This window comes from Canis aureus, chromosome 33 (assembly GCF_053574225.1).
Source record: "Canis aureus isolate CA01 chromosome 33, VMU_Caureus_v.1.0, whole genome shotgun sequence".
NCBI lineage: Eukaryota > Metazoa > Chordata > Mammalia > Carnivora > Canidae > Canis > Canis aureus.
This window is the reverse complement of record NC_135643.1, coordinates 24,302,617-24,326,508: the sequence shown is the minus strand read 5'-3', so window position 1 is coordinate 24,326,508 and position 23,892 is coordinate 24,302,617. Positions and strand designations below refer to the sequence as shown.

At 39.9% G+C, this 23,892-nt stretch overlaps 1 protein-coding gene and 1 long non-coding RNA gene across 6 annotated transcripts in view; both read right to left on the bottom strand.

The window, feature by feature from the left end:
* Nucleotides 1-23,892, bottom strand: part of NFKB1 (nuclear factor kappa B subunit 1) — a 119,158-nt gene that overhangs the window by 47,920 nt on the left and 47,346 nt on the right. For all 5 annotated transcript variants that reach the window (XM_077882143.1, XM_077882145.1, XM_077882142.1 and 2 more), the window contains one exon: nucleotides 3,729-3,877. In XM_077882143.1, coding sequence (XP_077738269.1) covers nucleotides 3,729-3,877 — 149 coding nt within the window. The remainder of the gene's footprint in view (nucleotides 1-3,728; nucleotides 3,878-23,892) is intronic.
* LOC144303773 (uncharacterized) lies at nucleotides 16,187-18,776 on the bottom strand. The gene is made up of 2 exons (XR_013370759.1): nucleotides 18,711-18,776; nucleotides 16,187-17,040 (listed from the first exon to the last, which is right to left on the bottom strand). It is a non-coding gene; the product is annotated as an uncharacterized LOC144303773 (long non-coding RNA).

Genomic DNA, 23,892 nt, shown 5'->3' with positions numbered 1-23,892 from the left:
CTCTGGGTAGGTTCAAACCCCCATGTCATTAGGTTGGGATTCTCAAGAGGCTCCTTCATCTGGCCTTTCTTCCTCTCAGGACTCAAACACTGATACTATAGCTGGTACAAGATTCAAAAGTACCCCTTACTCACAATCTACACCCTAATTTGGAAGTTGGATACTTCTAATCTCAGTCCATACTTTGTTCATTTTCTCCAACCAGCATTTTTTTTCTGTGTATTTGGGGTTAACACTATAAGACTGCCAATAATCAATTGTTTTTGGACCTACAAAAATACCAATTTAATACAGTTTGTACTAGCTCATTGAGAGAGGTCTTGTTTCTCTTTTGTATTTATATATCCACTTCTAGTGCAAACCAATTGGTAAATGCTGTAAATATGGGTTTAAAAAAATGACTTCAGATCTCTCTAAATCAGGGCTGCCAGGAAACAGGGGGTGTGGTGATTATTGGTGAGGAAGATGGCTTAAAGCAAAGTCAAGTAACATAGTTTCCATTGATTGAAATTTCAGAGAACTAAGATGTTGTTGAAGCAAACTGTCGATATTCAAGGTCAAAAATAAAATACTGAACTAAAATTATTTTTATGAGGACAGGCACTAAAAGCTAACTAAGCAAATAAGTCAGAAATAAAATTTAAAACATTAAAGCTAAATAAAAAAAAAATTTAAGGCAAAATCCCCCAAATGTAAGCATTTAAACCTACAGTTGTGACTCAAATTATCTAAAACATGAATATTTTAATCTAGATAACAAAATATCTTTGAAAATAGAAACTAAGTTTTATTGAGAACCCCAAAGAAAAGTATTTCTTTGGCTTTGATAATTTATTTTTTAAAATTTGCCTTTATTTGTTAAATTTTAATTCCAGTATAGGTAACATACAATTTTGCATTAGTTTCAGGTGTACAATATACTGATTCAACAGTTCTACACATTACTCAGTGCTCATCAGGATAAGTTTACTCTAAACCCCTTTCCCTATTTCAGTCACACACACCCTCATCTCCCTTCTGGATTTGATAATTTAAAAATTATTTATCTTCTCAGAGTTATTTTTTAAAATTTTTTTGTATATTTTTTATTGGTGTTCAATTTGCCAACATATAGCATAACACCCAGTGTTCTTCCCGTCAAGTGCCCCCCTCAGTGCCCGTCACCCAAGTCACCCCAACCTCCCGCCCACCTCCCCTTCCACTACCCCTTGTTCGTTTCCCAGAGTTAGGAGTCTCTCATTTCTGTCACCCTCACTGATATTTCCCACTCATTTTCTCAGAGTTATTTTTTATATATTCTTTTTGATATGCTGGATTGGTGCCTTGTTTGTGAATATATACTCAGCCTAAGCTGTGTTACTGAAAACAGGTTATCTTGGTTCCATTTCTAGTATTGACAAGTCTAAGGAATAACTCTGGCTATCTTCCTAAATTTTTCTAGGTGCTATTCTTACCTACAAGTTAGGGCCAAATAATAGTAATCGATGACATTCCATAAATACATATGTTGCAAGTCTGCTCGTGTCATTTTATAATATTAGCTAAGTCTAGAATTTTCGAGAGGTAAAGGGCCTGGAGATTAATTACAGAGCCCAACACTCATATTTTATAAAGGAAGGAATTAAAGTGCTCAAGAAGTCATACAAATTGCCCCTAATCCAGATTACTAGCACATTCTCTCTACTAAAATGCAAGAGGTTCTGACATTGGAAACTTAAAAAAAATAAATAAATAAGAGAGACAAATCATGAAGGAAATACTGTAAGCAAAAGTTTCTCAATTAAAAATCAATTATATTGGGACTCCTGGGTGGCTCAGCAGCTGAGTGCCTGTCTTTGGCTCAGAGTGTGATCCCAGAGTTCCGGGATTGAGTCCCACGTCGGGCTCCCTGCGAGGCGCTTGCTTCTCCCTCTCCCTATGTCTCTGCCTTCTCTCTGTGTCTCTCATGAATAATAAGTAAATAAAATCTTTAAAAAAAATAAAAATAAAAAAATCAATTATAAAAGGAGTACCAGTATTTCACAGAACAAACACTCTTGAATAAGAAAGTCTACTGAGTCTGTTGTAACTCCTAAGTGGCATCCTCTTGACTAAATTTCTCAGTGAAATTGTTGTATAGGGTTACAAAAATCCCACAGTGCTATGATGAGACATCTTGATCAGTCTTAGGAGTGTAGATGCTCAAAATGTTTGTTGAATGAATGAGTTCTCCCAATAACAGAACCCCACTGCAAGAGAGTAAAGGATTTCCTTCCTTTCCTTAGAAACAGGGAACTTACTTCTATTCCCACTGTAGGTTTCAAACCAAATAACCATTAGTTCCTTCTAAAATCCTAGAAGATTACTAAGCCAAGCCACAGAAACACCAAATTATAGACAACATACTAGCAGTTTTACAATAACAAATATTATTCGTAAGGAACTTCATCTATAATTTCCTCTAAAGGATATGATTATCACACAGATTAGACAGGACCAACACTTCAAACTGACAGCAGCCTACTGGGGTAAATCCGCAGAAACACTAAGTGATCAATTAGTCTGAAACCCTGACAATTACCCTACATTTCAAAGCTCTCATAGGTCAGTCAGGAACTGTAAGAGTATTCCAAAACAGACGATGAACCAACTGTGACATACAACAGGAAACAGGCCAGTCTTTCAAGAGAATGTTGAAACAAGTTCATATAAAGCACAACTGAATTTTTCAAATCAATTTAAGCTTCTTCCTCCAATCTAGAGTCTTTTTTTTTCTCACATCAAAAGAATCAGATTTTAGTGACTTAAAAGAAAGCTCTCTCTCTAGGTTTTTCACACTTGAATATTTTCACAGTCAAACAAAGAAATACCTAGGAACATGAAAGCTCAACCTCCCCAATGACAACCAACTTAAAACTTGATCGGAATTCAAAGCCTGAAATACTTACCATCCACTTAATTACAGTTGATTTAAACAATTCCTTTCTTTTGAGTGAATAGTCCAGATTAACTGGGATTTTATCACTAACTGTTTAAAACAGCATTAGGAAACCCTAGAAGATATTCTTAAAAATGAAACAATTAATTTAAAGTTTCTTACTCCTTTTAGGCTGCATCTATTTTATAATATTTCATTCATTTAAAATTGCTTGTTCTGTCTGCATTTAAGATTCTTAAATGAATATGTCTGAATATGTATTTGTGTTTCAAGTCTATGAATGTCAGAACAAATTTGCATTCCTTATCTGGGCACACTTTCTAAACAGCATAGATCTGAAACAGTATTGATCTATTTCATGTTTAAAATGTTCATACCATAAATCTAGGCTCGATCGCTCATTAAAAGAATCATCAAGAGTATAAAACCACCTATTAGGTGTTTATTTCTGCCATAGTTAGGTTTCTTCTAATTTGTCCTTATCTTTATTTCCAGAAGGAAGATACAGCTAAAAGTGGCACAAATGCTTCATAGGTTGAGTGACCATTTAATTTATCATCCAAACTGGGCCATTTCTGAGACTGAAAGGGGGTGTGTGTGCTATAAATAATTAGGCCAGAACCACGGTGCAAACTTAGGAAAACTTAGACATGTGGATATCTTTCCCCTTGGAGTCCAAGTGAGAACTCACAGTTTTATTTCAAGGCCCTCTGAGAGTCTTGGGAAAGTTCTGTATGAAAAGGACATAATCAGTCAAAGTCCCATGTTGTATCCGCTCCTACCTTCCACAGTATCACATGCTCTCACTTACCCGACCACCATGTCCTTGGGTCCAGCAGTTACAGTGCAGATCCCATCCTCACAGTGTTTTCCCACCAGGCTGTGTGCATGCAGGTGGATGTTTTTCCCATTTGTGACCAACTGAACAATAACCTTTGCAGGTCCCACATAGTTGCAGATCTATACAAGAAGCACATTTAAAAAGTTAGTACATCTGACTATACTGCAACATGGAAAAATGCTGATGACAAAGCCATAAGAGTAAAAAGTATGATACAAAATTAGGCATACCTATACATATATGATCACAGTTCCATTTAAAAAAATATATGATGAATAAATGATGGGATGGAAATAAAGTACAATGCTAATGCTGGTTGTTTGTATATGGAGGATATACTCCAGGAAGCAGGCCGCTTATAATGTTGTATATATTGTTAAAGTTGGGACAGCACATCTTGGAGGATGCTGTGTAGCCACAAGGCATCCCTCTTCCTATTAGCCAAGAACCCATTTTTATCTGCATTCTCATCACAGCTTTCAATCACAAATGCTGGGTAAAAGATCCATGAGAAGGGAAGGGGGGATTGGTGGATTGATGGAAATCAAGGGAAGGAGAGGGGGAACAGAAACAATATACCCCAAGTCTCTGCCATGAGATTAGGCAGGAGACGGAATTTTGCCAGGGATCTGGCTCTGAAGGTTGGCCAAGGACACTCAAGACCATGGACTTGGCCTGTGGTGATCTGTCGGGACACTGCAGCCTTTGGCAGCACTCTCTGCTATGAGCTCTGATAACTGGGTTACATATATCCAGGTCATAGTAAGTTTTTTCAATTCAAATAAGTGCACTCCCTACACACAAATCCTTAGATCTGACATCTATCTAGCTCTTGTTTTATAAAATCGGATTTTTCCATGTAAGGTAATTTATCTTTTTAATTGTTATATCTTTAAAATGATGACAATAGCCATAAAAAGGAGTAGCACAGAGATAATGGCATTTTCAAGCAAAGACAGCTCGAACAACCTTTCTCCTCTAGTTGGTCCTCCAGCCCCCATAGTAGACCACAGAGTCCTCCCTTGAGAAAGCCCCAATACTAAAGTCATACTAACTGAATAGACCAATGACTTTATTTTTACTTTTCTGAATTCTGTAAGTCAGAATTCTATGATAAATTCAGCCAAACTATTGGAAATACATTGTATTTCCTCAAAGGGTGACCAGCCATCCTGGTTTGCCTAGGATGGAGGGTGGGAAGGGAGGTTTCTAGGACTTTCAGGGCCAACACTGGGAAGAGTTGGTCATCCTATATCCTTAGCTCATATTGTCTCTTTTTGAGGAAGTGACCTAAATCCAGGACCTCCCAACTATACAATCATTAGAAATATTTTAATCTGTATAAGCAGCCCATAGCTCAGAAGGAAAAGAAAGTAAATGGAAATCCCATCTAGCAATGAATCCTTGATGGAAGTCTTTCTGACATTGACTTAAGGAAGAATCTACCCTTGCCAAGAAAATTTCTTGGAAAAAGATCCCCTTCAGCCAGTCTACTTCTATTAGCAATATCATCAAATGGATTCAAATGCCATCGAGATAGGGTTTTGTTAGGATTTTTTCAGTATGGATTTTTTTTTCCCCAAACCAATCTCTCACTTCAAGAGTTGAGGCAAAGTAGATCAGAGCTGGGATTAGGGTTTTGAGGAGAGAAGTTTCCCACCCTGAGCAAAGGACAGAATCCTTTCTAATCAACAGTGTAGCTCCCCTAGAAACCTGGGGCCTCTTTGCCTGAACTTCGGCCCAGAACTTCTGCCAAAGTTTGCTTTCAAACCCTCTAATACCCATTCTCAAGGAGAAGGCCCTTACCAAGAAGTGGCCTCCTGTCCTTGCAGATGTGTCTTTCATCACAAAGAACCTTTAGGATTAAATTCAGTTTTGACCACCAACTCAAAGCACAAATAATTTCTAAAACAGGTATAGCACTTAAAGAAAGCCTTCTGGGTATAAAAACAATTATGAATTTAGTGTTTTCCCTTTTAAAATAGGAAGAAGAAAGCCTCTGCCCCTCAGGGAAGGACAAGGAATGAAAAGTTCTGGGTTTGCTCCAAAATTGGCTGCTGTGCCTGCATAGTCCCTACAGAGCCAATGCCAGTTCTGGGCCTTGGTGTCAACATGTGAAATCGGCCTTTGTTAGGCTGACATATTCTACAGGGACTTCTTTAGCAGTAAATGTACAGTGAAAAGCACTAAATAGACCATGTAATTTCACTTGTAAGTGCTCAGAGCACAGGAATGCAACAGTGTAAGGCATGATGAAATGCTTCACTTGGGTGAAATCAGGTAGGATTTCTACTTAAGCAGAACACCCGAAGGAATCTAGTGATGAGAGCCCAATCCCTTTGGATATCAGGACGCTTCAAATGTCACCACTATGAAGGAACCCGTCACTAGTACTGAAGGAAGGAGTGGGAGGTGTCCTCAAAAAAAGTACTCACATCTTTTTCTTGCTATTACTTCATGACCGAAGGGTGGCAAGAATGAGGAACTGAGTAGTCTCTGAGGTAAAAGGACCTGAAAAATTTGCCAGTGACTAATGCGCAGTGTGATCCATTTAAAAGACTTCAGGTCAGCATGGCATCATCTGGTTTTTACATCAACCACAGGGCAACGACAGGGAGGCCCCTGGGTTTTGTGGACTTTCCAAAATACTGACTTGAAAGAAGAAAGCTGAAGTGTGGGGACAGAAAAAAAAATGATACTATTTTCAGGTTGTATGGCAAATGAAGACAATGGAATTCTAACTCAGAGGAGGGCATACTTCAGAGAATGCTGCCATGACTTGAGAGCTACTAGCAATTGATTCAGAAATTCATCTGTTCCTCAGAGAACTGGGGCCTTCCTTTTTATTCAGCCTCCCTTTTACTTCTTTGAATAGTGGTTCCCTTGAAAATTCGGTTTCCAGAAAGCAATGTATCTGCCAGGAAGGCTGGGTTATTCTTGAAAGAGTCTGCACAGAGCCCGCTCATAAATGCTGAGGGCTTAGACACCAGTGTCAGCCAGGGAGACGACGGCGAAAACGTGAGTAGTCAGCTACCAAGGGACACCGTACAAACATGTACTCCAGGGGCCGACTAGCTAGGTTTAAGGGCAGTTCCACCATTTACTAGCTGTATGACCTTGGGCACTGTTCAGTTCCTCATCTGTAAAACAGGGATCAAAACGGAGCCTTGCAGGTTTGTTAAGAGGGTTAAATAGGTTAAAGTTTGCAGAACACTACCCAGTAAATTAGAGCAATATACAGTGTTAACGATTATCTTATTGATCACTGTAATGCACTCCCCTATTTAGAGATATTTAAATGATACAACTGGCCTGAGATGACTTTTTAAAAATCCTGTCTAAAGGCAGGAGCTGGAAAAAAAATGACCAATTCTAAGCACTTTTATTCCTAGGGTTAAGTTTGTTTTTTTTTTTTTTCCCCAGAGTGCCATATTTTACTGGTCTTTCTTAATTTTCTAGTAATAATTGTGTTAATATTATAGTAACAGCTATCATTCTTGGAGGTGCTTGGGATTTATCAGCTTCCTTGATGAAATTAAACCTTTCTTCCAGGAGCTTTATGATGCAATAGTACTGACGATCACAGGCTAGATCTGCTTTCTGAGTAAAAAACAGAAGCCTCGTGTCGCAGATAATACTGAACTTAGTCAAATCACCACCTTTTATTGAAAGTTACTCTGTCAGGCTCTAGTAAAGTTCATACTGGTTCTTAAAAGGTGACTAAGAGAAGGAGTCTAAAATTTTCTGGCAATCAGAATTTGAAATGTCCTGTTTACTGAGGAAATTTGACCAAATCACTTTGGCAGAAGAGGGAACATGAATGTATGACATGACACACGAAGTAGTTCTTTTCTGTTTATTTTTTCTCAAGAAGTGATAACCGTGAAGAGGAGGGGAAAAAAATCCATAATTTTCAAACCAATCTATCCTACCTTTACCTGTGTACCTAACTTTGCCCCTCTACCACTAAAGCAGCAGAGCAATCTGAGTCGATCCAAGAACTCTGAAGTCAAGCTGCCAGGCTCAAATCCCTCTGTTGCCACTTATTATAGCTGGGTCAATAGGGAAAGATGGTTAACATCTCTGGACACCAATTTCTCCATCTTTAAAATGAAATGAAGTGCACTTAATTTCACAAATTGCTTTTAAGGATTAAATGAGTAAATACAGTGCTTCCATCTAATGGGATTAGCAATCTCAACTATAAACCCTTTCTCCTATCCAGACTATTACTTCCCTGAAAACTAAAACATATCCATCTCCTCAGGGAGTAGATCTTAGGCTCCTTCTATGTTTCATGCACTGCAATAGGTCGGGGAGTGAAGGGATACAATGTGAGTGCAAAACAGACATAACCTCTGTTCTGATGGGAATTAGAGAGTGGAGCTGAGAGCACTCTAAGAAAGAAACTCACAAATGAATGTAAATGCCTAACTGTGAAGCCCTTACAAAAGACATTCGAAATAGGGATCTGACTGTGTCAGGAAATGGAGAAAGGTTCCTGAGAGCAATGAAAGCTGAGCTCCGAACAGAGGGTAGGAGTGTAACAAGGGAAGGGGTAGGTAGGAGACAGGAGCTTGAGAAGAGTATTCCCAGCAGGGAGTACAGCATGTACAATGGCTCTGTGGTAAGGGTCCTCCTCATTGTCTTCCCAGCCATACTCATCACCGCTTCTCAGTGTTTCCTGCAAGTGGTTCCAATCACCCCAGGGGTGTCCCTCCCATCTCTTCCCTATCTAGAACCACTACTCATTCTCTAAAGGTAAGATCTAAATATGCATCCTCCATGGCATTCTCCTCACCACTTTAGCCCACAAAACTCCACGACTGTCCCCTTTTGGGGGAATGTGATTGGAGTGGGGCAGGAAAAGCAAATGCAATTTTTTGCAATAAGAAGATGGTAAAACCGGGGATCCCTGGGTGGCTCAGCGGTTTCGCGCCTGCCTTTGGCCCAGGGCGCGATCCTGGAGTCCCGGGATCACGTCCCGCGTCGGGCTCCCGGTATGGAGCTTTCTTCTCCCTCTCCTCTGCCTGTGTCTCTGCCTCTCTCTCTCTCTCTCTCTCTCTCTCTATGTCTATCATAAATAAATAAAAATAAATTAAAAAAAAAAAAAAGAAGATGGTAAAACCAATGGACAATTAAAAGGTTACTGGTTTACCTTTCTTGGCTTGTTAAACTCCCAGAGCACATACATCTGTGCTTCCTAACTTACTGTTCTTATAGAAGGGAAGGGAAAATGTTAACTCAGCTGATCCTCCCCTCAGCTCTATGGGGTCAGCAGTGGTAGCCCATTCCACAGATTAAGGACTGAGGCATATTAAGGTGAAGCAAACTGCCATCATTCCTGTAACTGGTGTGCTGGGCAGCCGTGTGAACCTGGGTCTGCCCAACTCCAAAGCCCATTCTCATTTTCCATTACACTGGCTGCCATTGGCTCAGTGACTTTCCTTCTGTAAACATCAGGTCTGCCCCGTGTTGTACAGTTCCCCTTCGCCTAGTATGGTGCTGGTACGTGACGGATATTCCTGAATAACCTGTTTGTTTGGTTTTGTTAGTGTGTGTTGTGAGGAAAGAAAGGAGGTCTCGGAGTTAGTAGTGAGGAGGCAAAAGTGTGCCTGTCCTCTCGCAAGGCTCCTTTATTTAAAGAAAACATGCCACGGACACTATTCAACCATGCATTCATTCTTCTCTGTTAGGCTGAAAGTCAGATGATAAGACAAAGAAGAAAGAGAGGAGGAAGCACAGAGAGGAGGTTGAAGGAGGAGAAGGGGGAGGAGAAGAGGAAAAAGGAGGAAAAGAATAGTTTTCATTATATATCTTCTCTCCGTGGTGACAAACTGATTTTATTGTTATTTATTTGTTGAGCACCCTGGAAGAATAGAATAACCTTTATTAAGTGAGACAAGATAGAACCCTGTCTAACACAGCTTCCGGCGTAGAGTAGGAAGATGCTCTGTGTCTTCTGAATGGAAGTAAGTGAGGTGAGGCGGGACGATGTGAAAATATCCTCTTCCCCCCCCAATTCACTGGTAATGAATGGCTGTTTTTCCAGGAGTTGCTCCTGGCTGTGCATTGATCCAGTCACATTCTTTTACCTTGTTTATTGTCCTACTTATCTGACCAAGAACACAGATGACTCAGATGTCAGGCTGGGGTAAGAAAGGCACACTCTGCCATTAATATGACATGTGCTAAGAGGGTGTTCTCAACTAATACAGAGAGAGGAAGAAAACCTCTGGCTACCCTATTAAATCTCCGTTCTATTTTAATTTTCAGTTTAATTACATTAATATCACTGCTCATAAATCATGATTATTTCAGAAGATAAGGAACATGCTTTTCTTTAAGAATTGTTGAGACTTGGGGCACCTGGGTAGCTCGGTGGTTGAGCATCTGCTTTCGGCTCAGGTTATGATTCCAGGATCCTGGGATGGAGTCCTGCATCGAGTTCCCCACGGGGAGCCTACTTTTCTCTGTGCCTATGTCTCTGCCTCTTTCTCTCTGTTTTTCATGAATAAATAAATAAAATCTTTAAAAAGAATTGTTGGGACTTGTACCTCAACAGGTGTCATCACCTCATTAAGAAATTACAAATAAATCCTTACACTTACACAGCCCAATCATTCATGGTTGCAAAGGAATAGATGAGGAGTGCACACTATGTAACTTATGGATCAAGTGTGTTCCAAATGTTCACTTATAAGCCAGTTTTTTGGAATTGGGATTTAGACTAGGGTAGTGGTATCCTGGTCCATCTCTTACCTTCCTTACTGCACTATATGCATTCTCAAATTATTATTATTTTTTGAACAAAGCATGACATATATAATTTCTAGTCACTCTCAAAAAATATCCCGACTAGCCCCAGTGGCTTAGAAGTTTAGCACCGCCTTCAGCCCAGGGCGTGATCCTGGAGATCTGGGATCGAGTCCCAAGTCAGGCTCCCTGTATGGAGCCTGTTTTTCCCTCTGCCTGTGTCTCTGCCTCTCTCTCCCTCTCTCTCATGAATAAATAAATAAAATCTTAAAAAAAAAAAATATCCCAAGCCTGACTGCTTCTTCCCACTACCATGGCTGTTCCTTGGGTTAAAACCATTGTGATTCGTTTCCTAACTATGTTTCCTGTGCCTGCCCCACTTCCCCACCACCTATTCTCCCGAGTGATCCTGCTCAAGTCAGGTCATGCCAAGTCTTGTCACTCCTCTGCTCAAAGTCCTCCCAAAGTGAAAGCTGTTGAAGCTGAGTGATTAGTACAAGGGGACTCATTATATTGTTCCAAGTATAAATGATTAAGATTTTCCATGATAAGAAGTTAAAAAACAACAACTCCAAACCCTCCAATGCCTTTCTGTCTTAGAGTCCTGGGCGATCTGACACCTCCACTCCCATTTCCTCTTTGATCTCAGCTGGGCAGTCAAATTAGCCTGCTTGCTGTTCCTGACTGGGCCAGCTCAACTCCCCTCATCAGAGAGCTTCTGCACTTGCTGTGTCCTCTGCCTGGAATACTCTTTTCTCTGGATACCTGTATATTCTCTTGCCATCCTTCAGGCTTTGGGGCTTTCACTGCTCACCCTACTCCTATCTAAACTTGACCACTCCAATCCCTGCACTCCTGGCTCCTTTCTCCTGCTTTATTTTTCTCTATTCTACTAGTTACTACTTAACTTACTACACATTTTACTTTTATTGATTATTGCCTACGTTCCAGACTAAAATAGAGGCTCTGTCGGAGTCGATTCCTTTCCTAGTAAATCCCCAGTGCCTGCAATGATATTTGTCATATTGTGGGTATACAATGATTCATTCTTTAGTGAATGCACGATTAAATAATTAAGCTATGATTAAAATGTTACCCATGGAAGGCAACTTATTAGCATATAAAGAGCTGTGTGAAGTTGAAGATGGAAAAAAAGTAACTATATTCTTTCTCGTATTATCTTTTCAAAAAAATAAAACATGGCTAGATCCCGATATAACCTCTTACTAGGCTATTTAAATTAGAACATGATTATTATGCATCAGAGCACAGCATTGGGCTAAATTGGTGGAAGGGTTCTGGATGGGAGCTCTAGAACCCCAGGACAAGTAAGAGGAATCTGACTGCTGAGTAGTAGGAATTCTGGTAGCTGTGGTTGAAAAGGAAGGGAAGGCCACTCTTGAGTCATCTCCCTTGGAAAACCAAGGTAGCATCTCTCTTCACATCCAAGACACCCCCGTGTACTTCCTCTCCCCACCCTACTGCTGCTGCCCCATCATGCATTCTTCCACAGTGCTAAAGAATCTTAGCACCTGACTCCAACATATCTCTATTCTTTGCTTTGTTATTACCCTTAGAGGTCCAGAATTTACATTTCTAGTCCACCTCAATTTCACAGTCCCTTCCTCCTCGTGTGAGAGGGCTCTTCTTTGATTGATGTTCACTCTGGTGACTGACAGGAGTAACCACCTCACAGGACTTCATCATGATACTGAACAGCTATACTTGCAAGATCTCAATCTACTGGGGCTCTCTATCGCCCCCTCCCCCGCAGTCTCCCTTTCAAAAAAAAGCATCAGGCTCTGGAGTCAGATGTCCTGGCTCTGAATCCTGGCTCCTCCCATTACTAGCTATGTGATCTTGAGAAAGGGGGCTATGTTTTCCCATCTGTATAATGTGAATCACAAATACATAATCTCTGAATTTTCACAAGGATTAAAGGAGATCATTTAAAGTGTCCAATATAGTTCTCGATACATGGCAGGCACAAAATAAAGGACAGTGATTCTCATTTGTCTCTTTGTTCCTTAAGCAGATTATCTGCAGCTGAGATTTCCTCCGGCTTTGTGGAGAAGGTGGAAACCATTGCCTTCGAATCTCTTTAACCTCCTTCTTACTGTTCCCCAGGCTCAAAATGTCCCTGTTACTTCACATATCCTCTCCTAATTCCGAGAAAGGTAGTTCTGTTCCCTTTTCCAGAGTTAACCATTCTGTTTTTGCCCTTAGTGCCATGCTTGTTCCAAACCTCCTTGAATTACCCTCCTCCCTTCCTCTCAAAGGGATCTTTCTCCTTAGTCACAAAACATGTCCAATCTTCTCCCTTAGTCTAAAAAAAATCGCTCTCCTGATAATAATGATGACAACAGTGAAGGTTAGCATTTATTCAAACCTATGGGCCAGGTGCTTACACCAAGAAATACAGAAATATAAAATGATTCTTTCATTTCACCTTCCCCCTATTAACTCAGCGAGGAAGGTTTTTAAAAGATACCTACACCTGCTTCAGTGCCACTCTCTTTCTTTCCAAGTGTGCAAGCAGAGCTCTGATCCCCTATGCTGTACCTAATCTGTAGCCTTTTGCAAATGAATTAAATCCCCTATTCCTCAAATGAAAGAGTGCTTCAACGTCATGGTCAGACTCCCTGTTTCCAAATCCACTAGCCATTTCTTATTCTTTATTCCACTTAACTTCTCAGAAACCTGGAATGTACTACCATTCTCTCGTAGAAATTCTCTCCTCCTGTATTTTACATACTTCTGCAAAGGTGCTCTCCTTCCCCAAAGAGAAGTCCCTTCAGAGATTCAGTCATTGGTCCACTTCTAATCTTACCATGATCACTCTCTTGATGTTCTTATCCAGTCTCCCAGATTTGATTATCTGTGCCAAGCAGATAACTCCTTGATTTAAATTCCCTGTGCTTACCTTTCTTTGAAGTGTCTGTAACACTGCCAGCTGTCTGCAGAGCACCTTCCAGTCCATAACGTCTTTATAACTCAATCTGCCCATGACTGAACCTGTCACCTTTGTTCTGAAACCTACTCAACCGTTAGATGAACCCACCTCCTTTCAAGCAGTGGAACTGGAATCCTCCTCATCATCTTAGATTCTTCCCCATTTTCCACATTCAAACAGTTGCCAAACTTTGGCCAGGTCATAGCCCTAAGGTCTCTGGCATTTATCTTTCTCTTCTATTCTCATTGCCTTAGTTTTTATCCATCTCGGCCTGCACTCTGGGTTTAACTCCTAAAGAATCACTGCAGTTCTCCTACCTGGTGTCTCTGTGCCTTTCCCTTCCAAAACCCCTTAGCACATTGCTACCATGCTATAGTCCCAAAGCACAATGCTGAGTAGAGCATCACATTCTTGTATTGAAACCTCTATGATAATCTACCCATTCGTCGCAAAACCCAGCCTAAATTCTTGAACCTTGCACAGTTTGGGCAGTCATACCTCTCTAGCCTTATTCCCACCTTCCTCTTTCATGTATACTCTTCAAACCGGCAGAATTATTCACTATTTCCCATTCAACCTCAGATTTCTATTTGTGAGGCTTTGCTGCTGATTTTCCTGCTTGTGCTGTTTTTGCCAGTTAGATGTTAGCTCTCAAACTTCCACCTGTCCCCCAAGATTTAGGCCAAAATGCAATCTCTGCCTCAGGGTCTTCTATGACCAACCAAAGTAGCGAGCTCTTACAAGTCTATCTTTGTCTGGGAGCCACTGGGTCATCCATTCTTCTATTCAAAACAAAAACAACCCGAACAACTTTATTCAACCATCTCTACCTGGCGGCTACAGGTGCTGATTATGTAGCGGTGAACCAAACAAACATAGTATTTTCATCTTTCAAATATTTTAGGGCATATTTTAGTTCCTCTATTAAACTGACTGACCCTTGAGGACAAAGGCACTAGTTATTTCTTCTGTTTCCCCAAACCCCAGCACAAAAACAGTATCCCATTAATCAATTCTTAAAAGAACTAATGACGCAGGTTTGACCTTGGGTTTCAACACCAAATAAACAAACAAACAAACAAACAAATAAACAAACTAATGACTGAGTAAATCATTGGCTCCAGGCTACAAGGAGGAAGGAAGGAGCAGTGAAGTGGTTAGCCGCCCCAGGGCACCAGTGAGGAAAAGCCCCCCCACCCCCCACCCCTCCCAACAGCAGGGCTCATCAGGCTATCTTGCCTGGAGGTCACTGTCCTGTGACAGGGTTTCTCACTAACAGAACCTGGAGGGACTGCCTGGAGGAGTTTCTGAAAAGTTCTAACAAAAGGGGGATACAGGAAGCCAATAAACTTATAAAATTCTATTAACTCTACTAACTCCTTGGCTTAATCAGTTAGGCCATGGAGCCCTGGCACTATTTTTAGTCCTAAGATTATTTTTCTAAGAACTTGTACTCCCTTAGGCTTTTCCACTGAGAAAAAAGAACTGCCATTTATGCAGAGACTGGCCTCAGAGATGCTACCTCTTTAACTTTTATAAATTCAGTTTTTAGGCAGGATTTAACCCTGACATGCAATTTCCCAATTGTTCTGGGGCTTGGCCAAGGTGGTAGGATGGGTGGAAAACAATCATCAAGGTCAGTTCCAGGTAAAACAGAAGTGAGAGCCAGAGGAGGGAAGCACTGTTTTGGCCACAGGCTCTGTGCGATCGGGACGGTGGACCTCACATTCACCATCCCTGCCACACTCTGCCGGGGCAGCGGCAGAGCAGGGCTTTCTCCGCCAGCATCCCAGAGCCACGCTGTCACCCTCCCAGCCAAAAGCAGTCCGGACCTTAGAGTGTCAGTTTATGTTTTTAAGTCACTGAAAAATATCCCAGGAGTGCAAAATCTGGAAACTTTAACCTACCTAAAGCTGTAACTTATTCTCAAGTGTGATCCCAGGTTTGGAGAAAACAATAGGGGTGCTAGCACAGTTTGCAGAAAATGAATAAATTGTGCTGAATATAAGTGCCTCAAAATGCTTACATTTGTGAAAGAATGTTCTCAAGTCTGCAAATTTTCAGATAATAGCTGGGTCAATTTTCAGTGTGAAGTTTTAGTGCTCCAGTGAGCATAGCATCCAGAGCTGTAGCCACCAGTTACTGCTCTGATCTTGGGCTAGCCACCTGTCCTCTTTGGGCCCCTGAATCCTTCGTGTGTAGAACCACTACGTAATGCCTAATACATCTTCCAGCTCTAAAATTCTATGATTCCTGTTTATATGTATAGGACACACAGGACAAAACCCAAAGATCACATTCTCAAACTGAAGAAAAAAGAAAGTTTAAAATCACAGAATTTCTGAGTTGGAAGGAACCTAATAGATAATTTTAAAACTGTGAACATTTTAAAAACATTTCACCACAATTACAAACTGAGAAAACATACAATTAACACTCAAATTACCTGTTGCAATGGGGCCTCTGATAGCATGGAAAATCAAAATTCAGAGACAAAGAAAACCTTTATGTTAGGCACAGATTTCAACTTTTGTCATTAAAACTGAAATTGAGTACCCAAAGAGTTTATTTTCAGTTAATTCAAGGAGGGCCCTGTCCTGGGTAGGTAAGTCCTAATAATAAAGATCTGTCTTTCCGGGGGGATAAGTAAAAAATGCGTCAATTACACAAGTTGGGGGGGAGGAGAGACAGACAAGCAAAACAAAGTCAGAAGGAGAAATTTTAGTCTACGAAAGTTTTTTTTTTAATCCGCACAAATTACACGAAAATAACTATAAGGATCAGACCACAGATATAATAAGACTGAAGTATGTCCAAAACAAAAACTTTAGGTTTCTGATTTATGTATTCTTTGAAAATAGAAATTATTAATATAACTTTTTAACATTATTTTTAAATAGTGTAAAGTCTCTCAACACTTTGTTTTTGACCCAAACGTGATTTGAAATAATTAAGATTATCTTCTGATTCGGATACTCAAATTGTTATTAGATACCACTTATTTCCTTCTTCTTCAAGGCGTACAGTCATCCTCATGATACATTTTTCTTGCTTACAAAATCTATTCTCTTACTTCCACTGAAACCCACTGGTTAAAGAAGTAATTAAATAATTTGGCTCTCAATGACTGAAAGTACTTAGAGACATCATTTTCTATAGAGTTTAATTTGTATCGGATCAAATACAGCTGCCTGGACAGGAATGTGGACCACTCTGGGAAGAAGACAATTAACTGGTTCTTTCTTCAGAAGGAAAGTACATAAGATAAGGCATTTCAATTCTTCTTCCGTGATTTCCTGTGGAAAACCCCTACTAAATCAGGAGAATGATGAGCGAGTAGAACTGGGAAATTTTCTTTGTCTGATTTCTCGTTGCCACTTTACTGGCTAATTTGTATCCCAGACCATGATGGAGCCAAAGAGAAAACGCGACCAAAGTGTCAGACTGAGGTTAACCAACATTTTGTACCATCTACACACTATGATGTAAGCCAAAGGAGGAAGGGGGAAACACCAAAATTTCTAACGAGCTCCTCATCAGTGAGGATTCTGGAAAAATGGCAGGACTTTAACCCTGTTAAAAAAAAAAAACAACCCTTCAATATGATAACTTTATATTGTTCAGCCTGTGTAAGATGACTAAAACACAAAGTACATGAAATGAATCATACACTTCGATGCATGGATGAAATATTCTGCAAGTTATTAATTTTTATCATTTTTAGAGATTTGTCAGAAAATGATAACTGCCCTATAACCAAATCCTGATTTCCCTTAATATAAAGTTATTAATTTATTAAGCAAAAAATATCTTCAAAGGCATTAAAAAAAGGAAATTTTCTGACCCTCAAGGATCTTCCACCAGTTAGCTTCCCTGCCCTGTAGTATTCCAGTTTATTTCTGAACTAGCCCAGTGGCAATTAACTTCATCCTGAGGCTATACGTTCCACCTCAGGCAGCTCTAACTCTCAGTAACAACCGAAACCTCTCTCCCTGGAGGGCTTCCATTCATTGCTCCTCATTTCATCCTCTTGTGATAGACAGGATAAAGTTCACCTTTTCTTTCCCATGATAGCCATTCAAATATTTGATGACAACCAAATTCTCCAGGCTATAATCTCGGGTTCAAAGACTACTCCCCTTTGAAGGAGGTTTGAGTTCTGTCATCATTCTGCCCTGAAAACACTCAAGTTGGTTTCTATTTGTCTATGTATGTGGTGCCTATCAGTACACACAGTACTCCTGGGGTAGTCTTTCAAAGAGTGGGAGGGAGACCACCACATCCGTGGTCTTATACATCCTACTTCTGTTAATGCAGCTTAATGTGGAATTACTGATTTGGTGGTCATATCACATTGTTGTGATGTTAAATTCACTATTACCTAAAACTTCTAGATCTCTTTGCCCACAATGTATTTGTGGTAATTTGTTTTCTGGATGCATTCATCTCCTTTAAATATCACTGCTTAAGAATTTAGCCCTTTGCTCCCTGCTCAGCAGGCGTCTGCTTCTCTTTCTCCCTCTTCTCTCTCCCCCTCATTCTCTCTCTTACACATTCGCTCTTAAATAAATAAGTAAACAATCTTAAAAAGAAAAAGAATTTAGCACTTTGCCTTGCTTTTCAAAACTAATTTGAACTCAAATTGTTTGTTACCTATACTTCATGTTTCTGCAAAAGTGATAAGGCCTCCATTGAAGACATTAATAAAATACACTGGAGTGGCTGGGGAGAAAGATCCCTAAGGCTGGAACTATTCCTCCATTGACAGCACCAACATGAGAAATACTGTTAACCCCTGAAGTAACAAATCAGAGGTCTCCAGCATCTCACCGTTACCACTCTAAAAACCTGCTAAACAAGAAACAGGAAGTACATTTGGTGTGATCTGTTCTTACTAAGGGGCTTGAGATGGATATCCAGCTCTCTAGCCTCTGGTTTGCCAGGAGCATTCAGTCACAAATCGGGGTGGGCAGTGGGTTGGAAGTGTGGAAACCAGAAGGTGATCTCAAGTAAGGCTGTGTTTTCCCCCAACCCTCCCCAAGATACACACATGCACAAACACTTTCATGCACGCACACACATACACACACACTGCAGAGCATCCTTGGAGAGGTATTCCTTCAGCAAATCTGGGTAACATCTATATTATCATCCTGTATATATCTGTTTCTATGAAACCCTGGGGACAGAGATGATCATATTCATGTGTGTGACCACAGAGCATAGCTCAGCACCCTGCTTACCATGTGGGATGCACTAGATAAACATGTGCTAAAGACAGCCAAGCATCCTTTGAAACCTAGAAATGGAATAGTCTAGGTTTAGATGGATTCAGGTTTCTGAATATTCCAGAACACAATTTACATCAAGGCTCTCACTGATTCCTTTTGTATCTATATTGCTATTCTTAAAAATAACAAAACAACTTGACTTTACCATGATTTCTAAAGAGTCTAGTTAATTTCATGTAAATAGCAGATAATGAGATTGATAAATACTGATATTCAAAAAATAAAATTACATCGATAAGGATGGGAAATTCCTAAAACTGAAAACAAACAAAAAGGCTGATTACATATCCTAATGATACCATATCTACAGAGAAGGATAAAAATTTAATCTAAGATACTTTTGAACACATTGCTTTGAATATCCTCTCGTGAATATATTTGAAGATCAAAAAACAAAAAAAAACAAACTGCAAAGAAAGTCTGAACTGTATTTAGTAAGCCTGCAGCTAGTATTGTTATTGGTATAGCAATTTAGAAGCTATTCTGTGTGTACTACAGGGCTGAGCAAAATGAGGAGGTATACTGATACCATTGGCAACTACGGTTTTCATTATTAGAGAAAGGTGATACAGATATGGAATGGGGGAAGGAAAGGAAGAAGCCTGTGGGGTTAGACTGGAACTAGAGGTATCAGAATGAATTAAAATTTTTTAAATTAATTTTCTAGCTCTGTCTAGTGAAAGCCTGAAGAAATTTCTCTGATAAAAGGAGCTAGGGCTTCTTGAAGAGATGGATGATTCCAGGGTTGGCTCAGGGAATGTATAGAACGAGCCTGCTGCATTATATTATTTCAGAAACAAGAAAGTATTCAAAAAGTGAGTGGGTACATATCAAAAGGATAGAGGAGCAAATACAAATAACTTTCACTGGCCAAGACTGGGACCAATTTAAGCATCAAAATAAATAATGACAGGAATGGCTTAAAATACATGCACTAACAAAATAACCAATGAGTACAACTGATACTAAAAAAAGATTTTTAAAGGAATGTGAAGAGAAAGTTCTGTGTTTTTATTTTTTCGAGAAAGCTCTATTTTTTAAACAGAATTCCAATTGACAAAAAGTAAAAGGAATGATATAGGTAGAAAATCACCAATTGCTAATAATAATTAATTCAGGAAAGAATCATCCATGAATGTAAAAACCACTGGAAGAAAAAGACAAGGATGGTGGCTTGTATCAGGGTGGCAGAGTGAAGGTGGTGACAAGTGATTAGGTCCTGGGTAAGATTGGAAAGCACAACCAGTAAGACGGCCTGACAGATCAGATGTGCGGTAGAAGAATAGAAGTGTTCAGGATAACTCCAAGAGTTTTGGCCTGAGCAACTGGAAGGATGGAATTGCCATTTTCCAAGAAGGGAAAGATACTAGGAGAAGTAGTTTTGTAAGGAAGATTTGCCATGGAGAGAGTCCACTGAGGAGCCCAAGGGAGAAGAGGCCCCATTTCAACTCAGAAAAGTTGGGAGACTATCTAGGATATGATCTCACACCCGTTTTCTTTACAAAATTGTGTAGTGGTACAAATGGCATCGGTCTGGCCAGCTCACAGGAGTAGATGGTTAAATTTTCAGAAATATTGCAAGCCAGCACTTCACACTGATAGCTTGAAATTGACCATGGTGGGAGTATTTACATCCAGGAAATTGACAAATACTACAAATCAGGGTTTTTGCTTTTGTTCTCCAGGAAAGCTGGTTATCAAACATTTACTAGCACACAACTATACTAAAGGCCCGACTCAGTGGGGAAATAATATAGGAATTACTTTCTTAAATAAATTATTCAAAACTCTGCCAAACTTCTCTAACTTGAAAGATTTTCTACTACTCCCCAAATATATAATAATGATATATAAGGGAAAACAATGGATACATATGTGTAAATATCTTGCTAAGTGCAAAATGGGACTGAAACGGTCTTTATCCCATGCTTTAAGACCACTATTTATAGTGGTCATATGCGTAATGAGTTGAATAGTATTCCCCTGAAATTCATGTTCACCCAGCACTTCAGAATGTGACCTTATTTGGAAATGGGGTCTTTGCAGATGTAATTAATTAAGGTGAGGACATACTGCATTATGATGGGCCTGAAATGCAATGACTGAGTTTTACAAGAGAAAGGAGAGACAGATTCAGACAGAGGGAAGACAGCCATGTGAAGACAAAGGCAGAAACTGTGGCGTGCTGCAGCTAACAAGTCAAGGAGTGTCAAGAATTGCCTGTATGCAATCACCAGAAGCTAAAAAGAAAGCAGGAGTCTTCCCTGGAGCCTTCGGAGGAAGCATGGCCCTGCTAACAACTTAATTTTTTACCTCTGGCCTCTAGGATTGTGAGAGAATAAATTTCTATTGCTTTAAACTACCCAGTTTGTGGTAATTTGTTATGGCAGCCCTGGGAAACTAATACAGTGCTCATGCAAATGAAATTCATGTATGCGTAGCGTCTAAGAGAACACAGTTAAGAAGCCTAACAAAAGTTTAATATACCCCTTTCTGGCTTCCTACTACCTATATTTTCATAAGAAATCATGTGCTACATCTAAAAGTAAGCTTTTTGGCACAGTATCTCTTTGCAATCTCCTACTTTAACAACTCCAGATAAAAGGAAGGACATGGTGGAAATAGAGTGGAAGCAATACTAATTAGTGAAGTTGTGCTAAAAATAAATTAGTGGACTGGTGAAGCTTTTGTATAACTCCATGATTCCATAAACCAATCAGCATAGTTGTCATTCAACATTCAAATTAGTGCGGGTATGCAAAAATAAAATTAAAGGGGCGCCTGGGTGTCTCGACTAGGTAAGTGTCCAACTCTTGATTTCGGCTCAAGTCATGATCTCAGGGTTATGGGATCGAGTTCTGTCTTGGGTTCCATGCTGGGTGTGGAGCCTGCTTAAGATTCTCTCTCTTCCTCTGCCCTCCCCCCACAACCCCTGATCACACATGTTCTCTAATAAATCAATAAATAAATACACCTATAGTTTTTAAGGCTTACTATGTGCTATGCACTGAATAACTCAATTTTATACATATATCTTATACAGCAGGTATTATTTATCTTAACTTTACAGATGAAGAAACTGAGGCTTGGCTGAGTTGAGTGACACTGCTAAGTAAGTGGCAAAACTAGAAATCAACATCACACCCAAGCCTAAAGTAACTAACTTTAGAGCTAATGCTTTAAAACCTAAAGGTGTGGTCCTCAAGCCACCTGATCTTACCTCCCACCTTAGAACCTCTAAGTGTAGAATGGGAAACCTGCAGCTTTATCACCTCCTTCCAGGACTTCGGTCAGACGCCTGTTGCTCTGTCTCCTGTATCCCTTATCTCACCATTTCCTTCAAGTTTTCCACCTTTCTGTGCTACATCCCAGGACATTATTTCAAATATATTTAATAAATGAAATCAACTCTCTCTAATCTTGATTTTAACTCATTCACTGAGTTAAATCATTTCAGTGACTATATTTTTAATTTGGAATCCTGTTTTCTTCTTAACATTAGTTTATAAGCAGTATTCCATATTATACAGAGTCTTCATATTATTTTTTAAAAACAAGTAGCTTCATATTTTATCCTGTAGTTATATCATGATTTACCTATGCACTCATCTGTTGTTATATCTTGTCATTACATGACATGAGTCTTTAGAAGTTATCATAGAATTACAGAAGCCCAGATTGGCTAAATGATCCATTGTGATTAAGCATGTGTGGAATAGGGGATCCCTGGGTGGCGCAGCGGTTTAGCGCCTGCCTTTGGCCCAGGGCGCGATCCTGGAGACCTGGGATCGAATCCCACGTCGGGCTCCCGGTGCATGGAGCCTGCTTCTCCCTCTGCCTATGTCTCTGCCTCTCTCTCTCTCTCTCTCTCTGTGTGTGTGTGTGACTATCATAAATAAATAAAAATTAAAAAAAAAAAAGCATGTGTGGAATGGGTCCCAGGCATCTCTGCAGTTACTCCTGGGTGATTCTGATGTCTCAGACCACAGATTTAAAGGCCCCTCACACAGACCCTTAATATTTCAATAACAAATAGTATCCTGTGATGGTTAAGAGTGCATGGATTCTTAAAGCATACTGCCTGAACTGACATCTTCACCTCCATCCCAGAAAGACTATGAGACTCAGGGTAAGCTTCTTAAGTTTTCTAGGCTTCAATTTTCAATTTAACAAATGGAGCTCAGAGAACCTATGTCAGTAGATTATTGTGATACCTAAACGAGATAATGAAAGTACGCACAACAATCCATTCTTATAATTGTTCTGTTGGGTGGACAGGGACCTCAAGGGAGAGGAACCGTCTGTGAATGTCCACATGCACCTTCCAGTCCACCCTCAGGAGACCTCAGGGAGGCAAATGTAGACCAGAGGGCTCTGATCTGGAACTCCTGTGCAGGTGAGAAGAGGAGGCTGAGACTTCAGGGTAGCCTACAGCCTCACCTCTAGACCTGCTGACAGGCAGAGAAACAGCTTGTCTGTGGAGGAAGGGATTTCGAGGGTTGTAGTACTTCCAGATACCCTTATCTTTTCAAGAAGAATTACCAGTATATGACTTTATGAGACCTGAATTTTTGAACGGAATAAAGAGACACTACATATAATCTTCAGACAGAACCCAAAGGGGTTAGAAGCCATCAGAAATTTGCTATAGACTGAACAATGGTCCCAAGACAATCATGTATTCAGAGAAGAGTAGAGGGAAGAAAAATGGGAATGGGCAGCAGAAGAAGGTCACCAAGCCAGACCAACAAAAACAAAACTAAAAATTCAGGAATTTGTGGTTGGTTCCCTTGATAATCTCTAAGGGTTAAGACTCATAGCTATGATCTCTGCCAGAAGTTTCCTCAATGAATAGCTCACTCTAGTTCATAACAGAGGCAATGAATACATACAGTGAATTTAGAGGGCTATTTTATTTTTTTTATTTTTTTTTTTTTTAGAGGGCTATTTTAAAAAATATTCTACTGGGTAATATTTTATTCTAGAGGCTGAATGCAAAACTTCTGAATTACTTGAAAGAAAAATTGTCTAGAAGTCTAGATTGTGGTTACACATGGAAGAGAATTTTATCTGCTTGCCTAGAGCAGGACCGGATACACAGGGCTCAATGACTATTTGTTAAAGGAATTTTCTC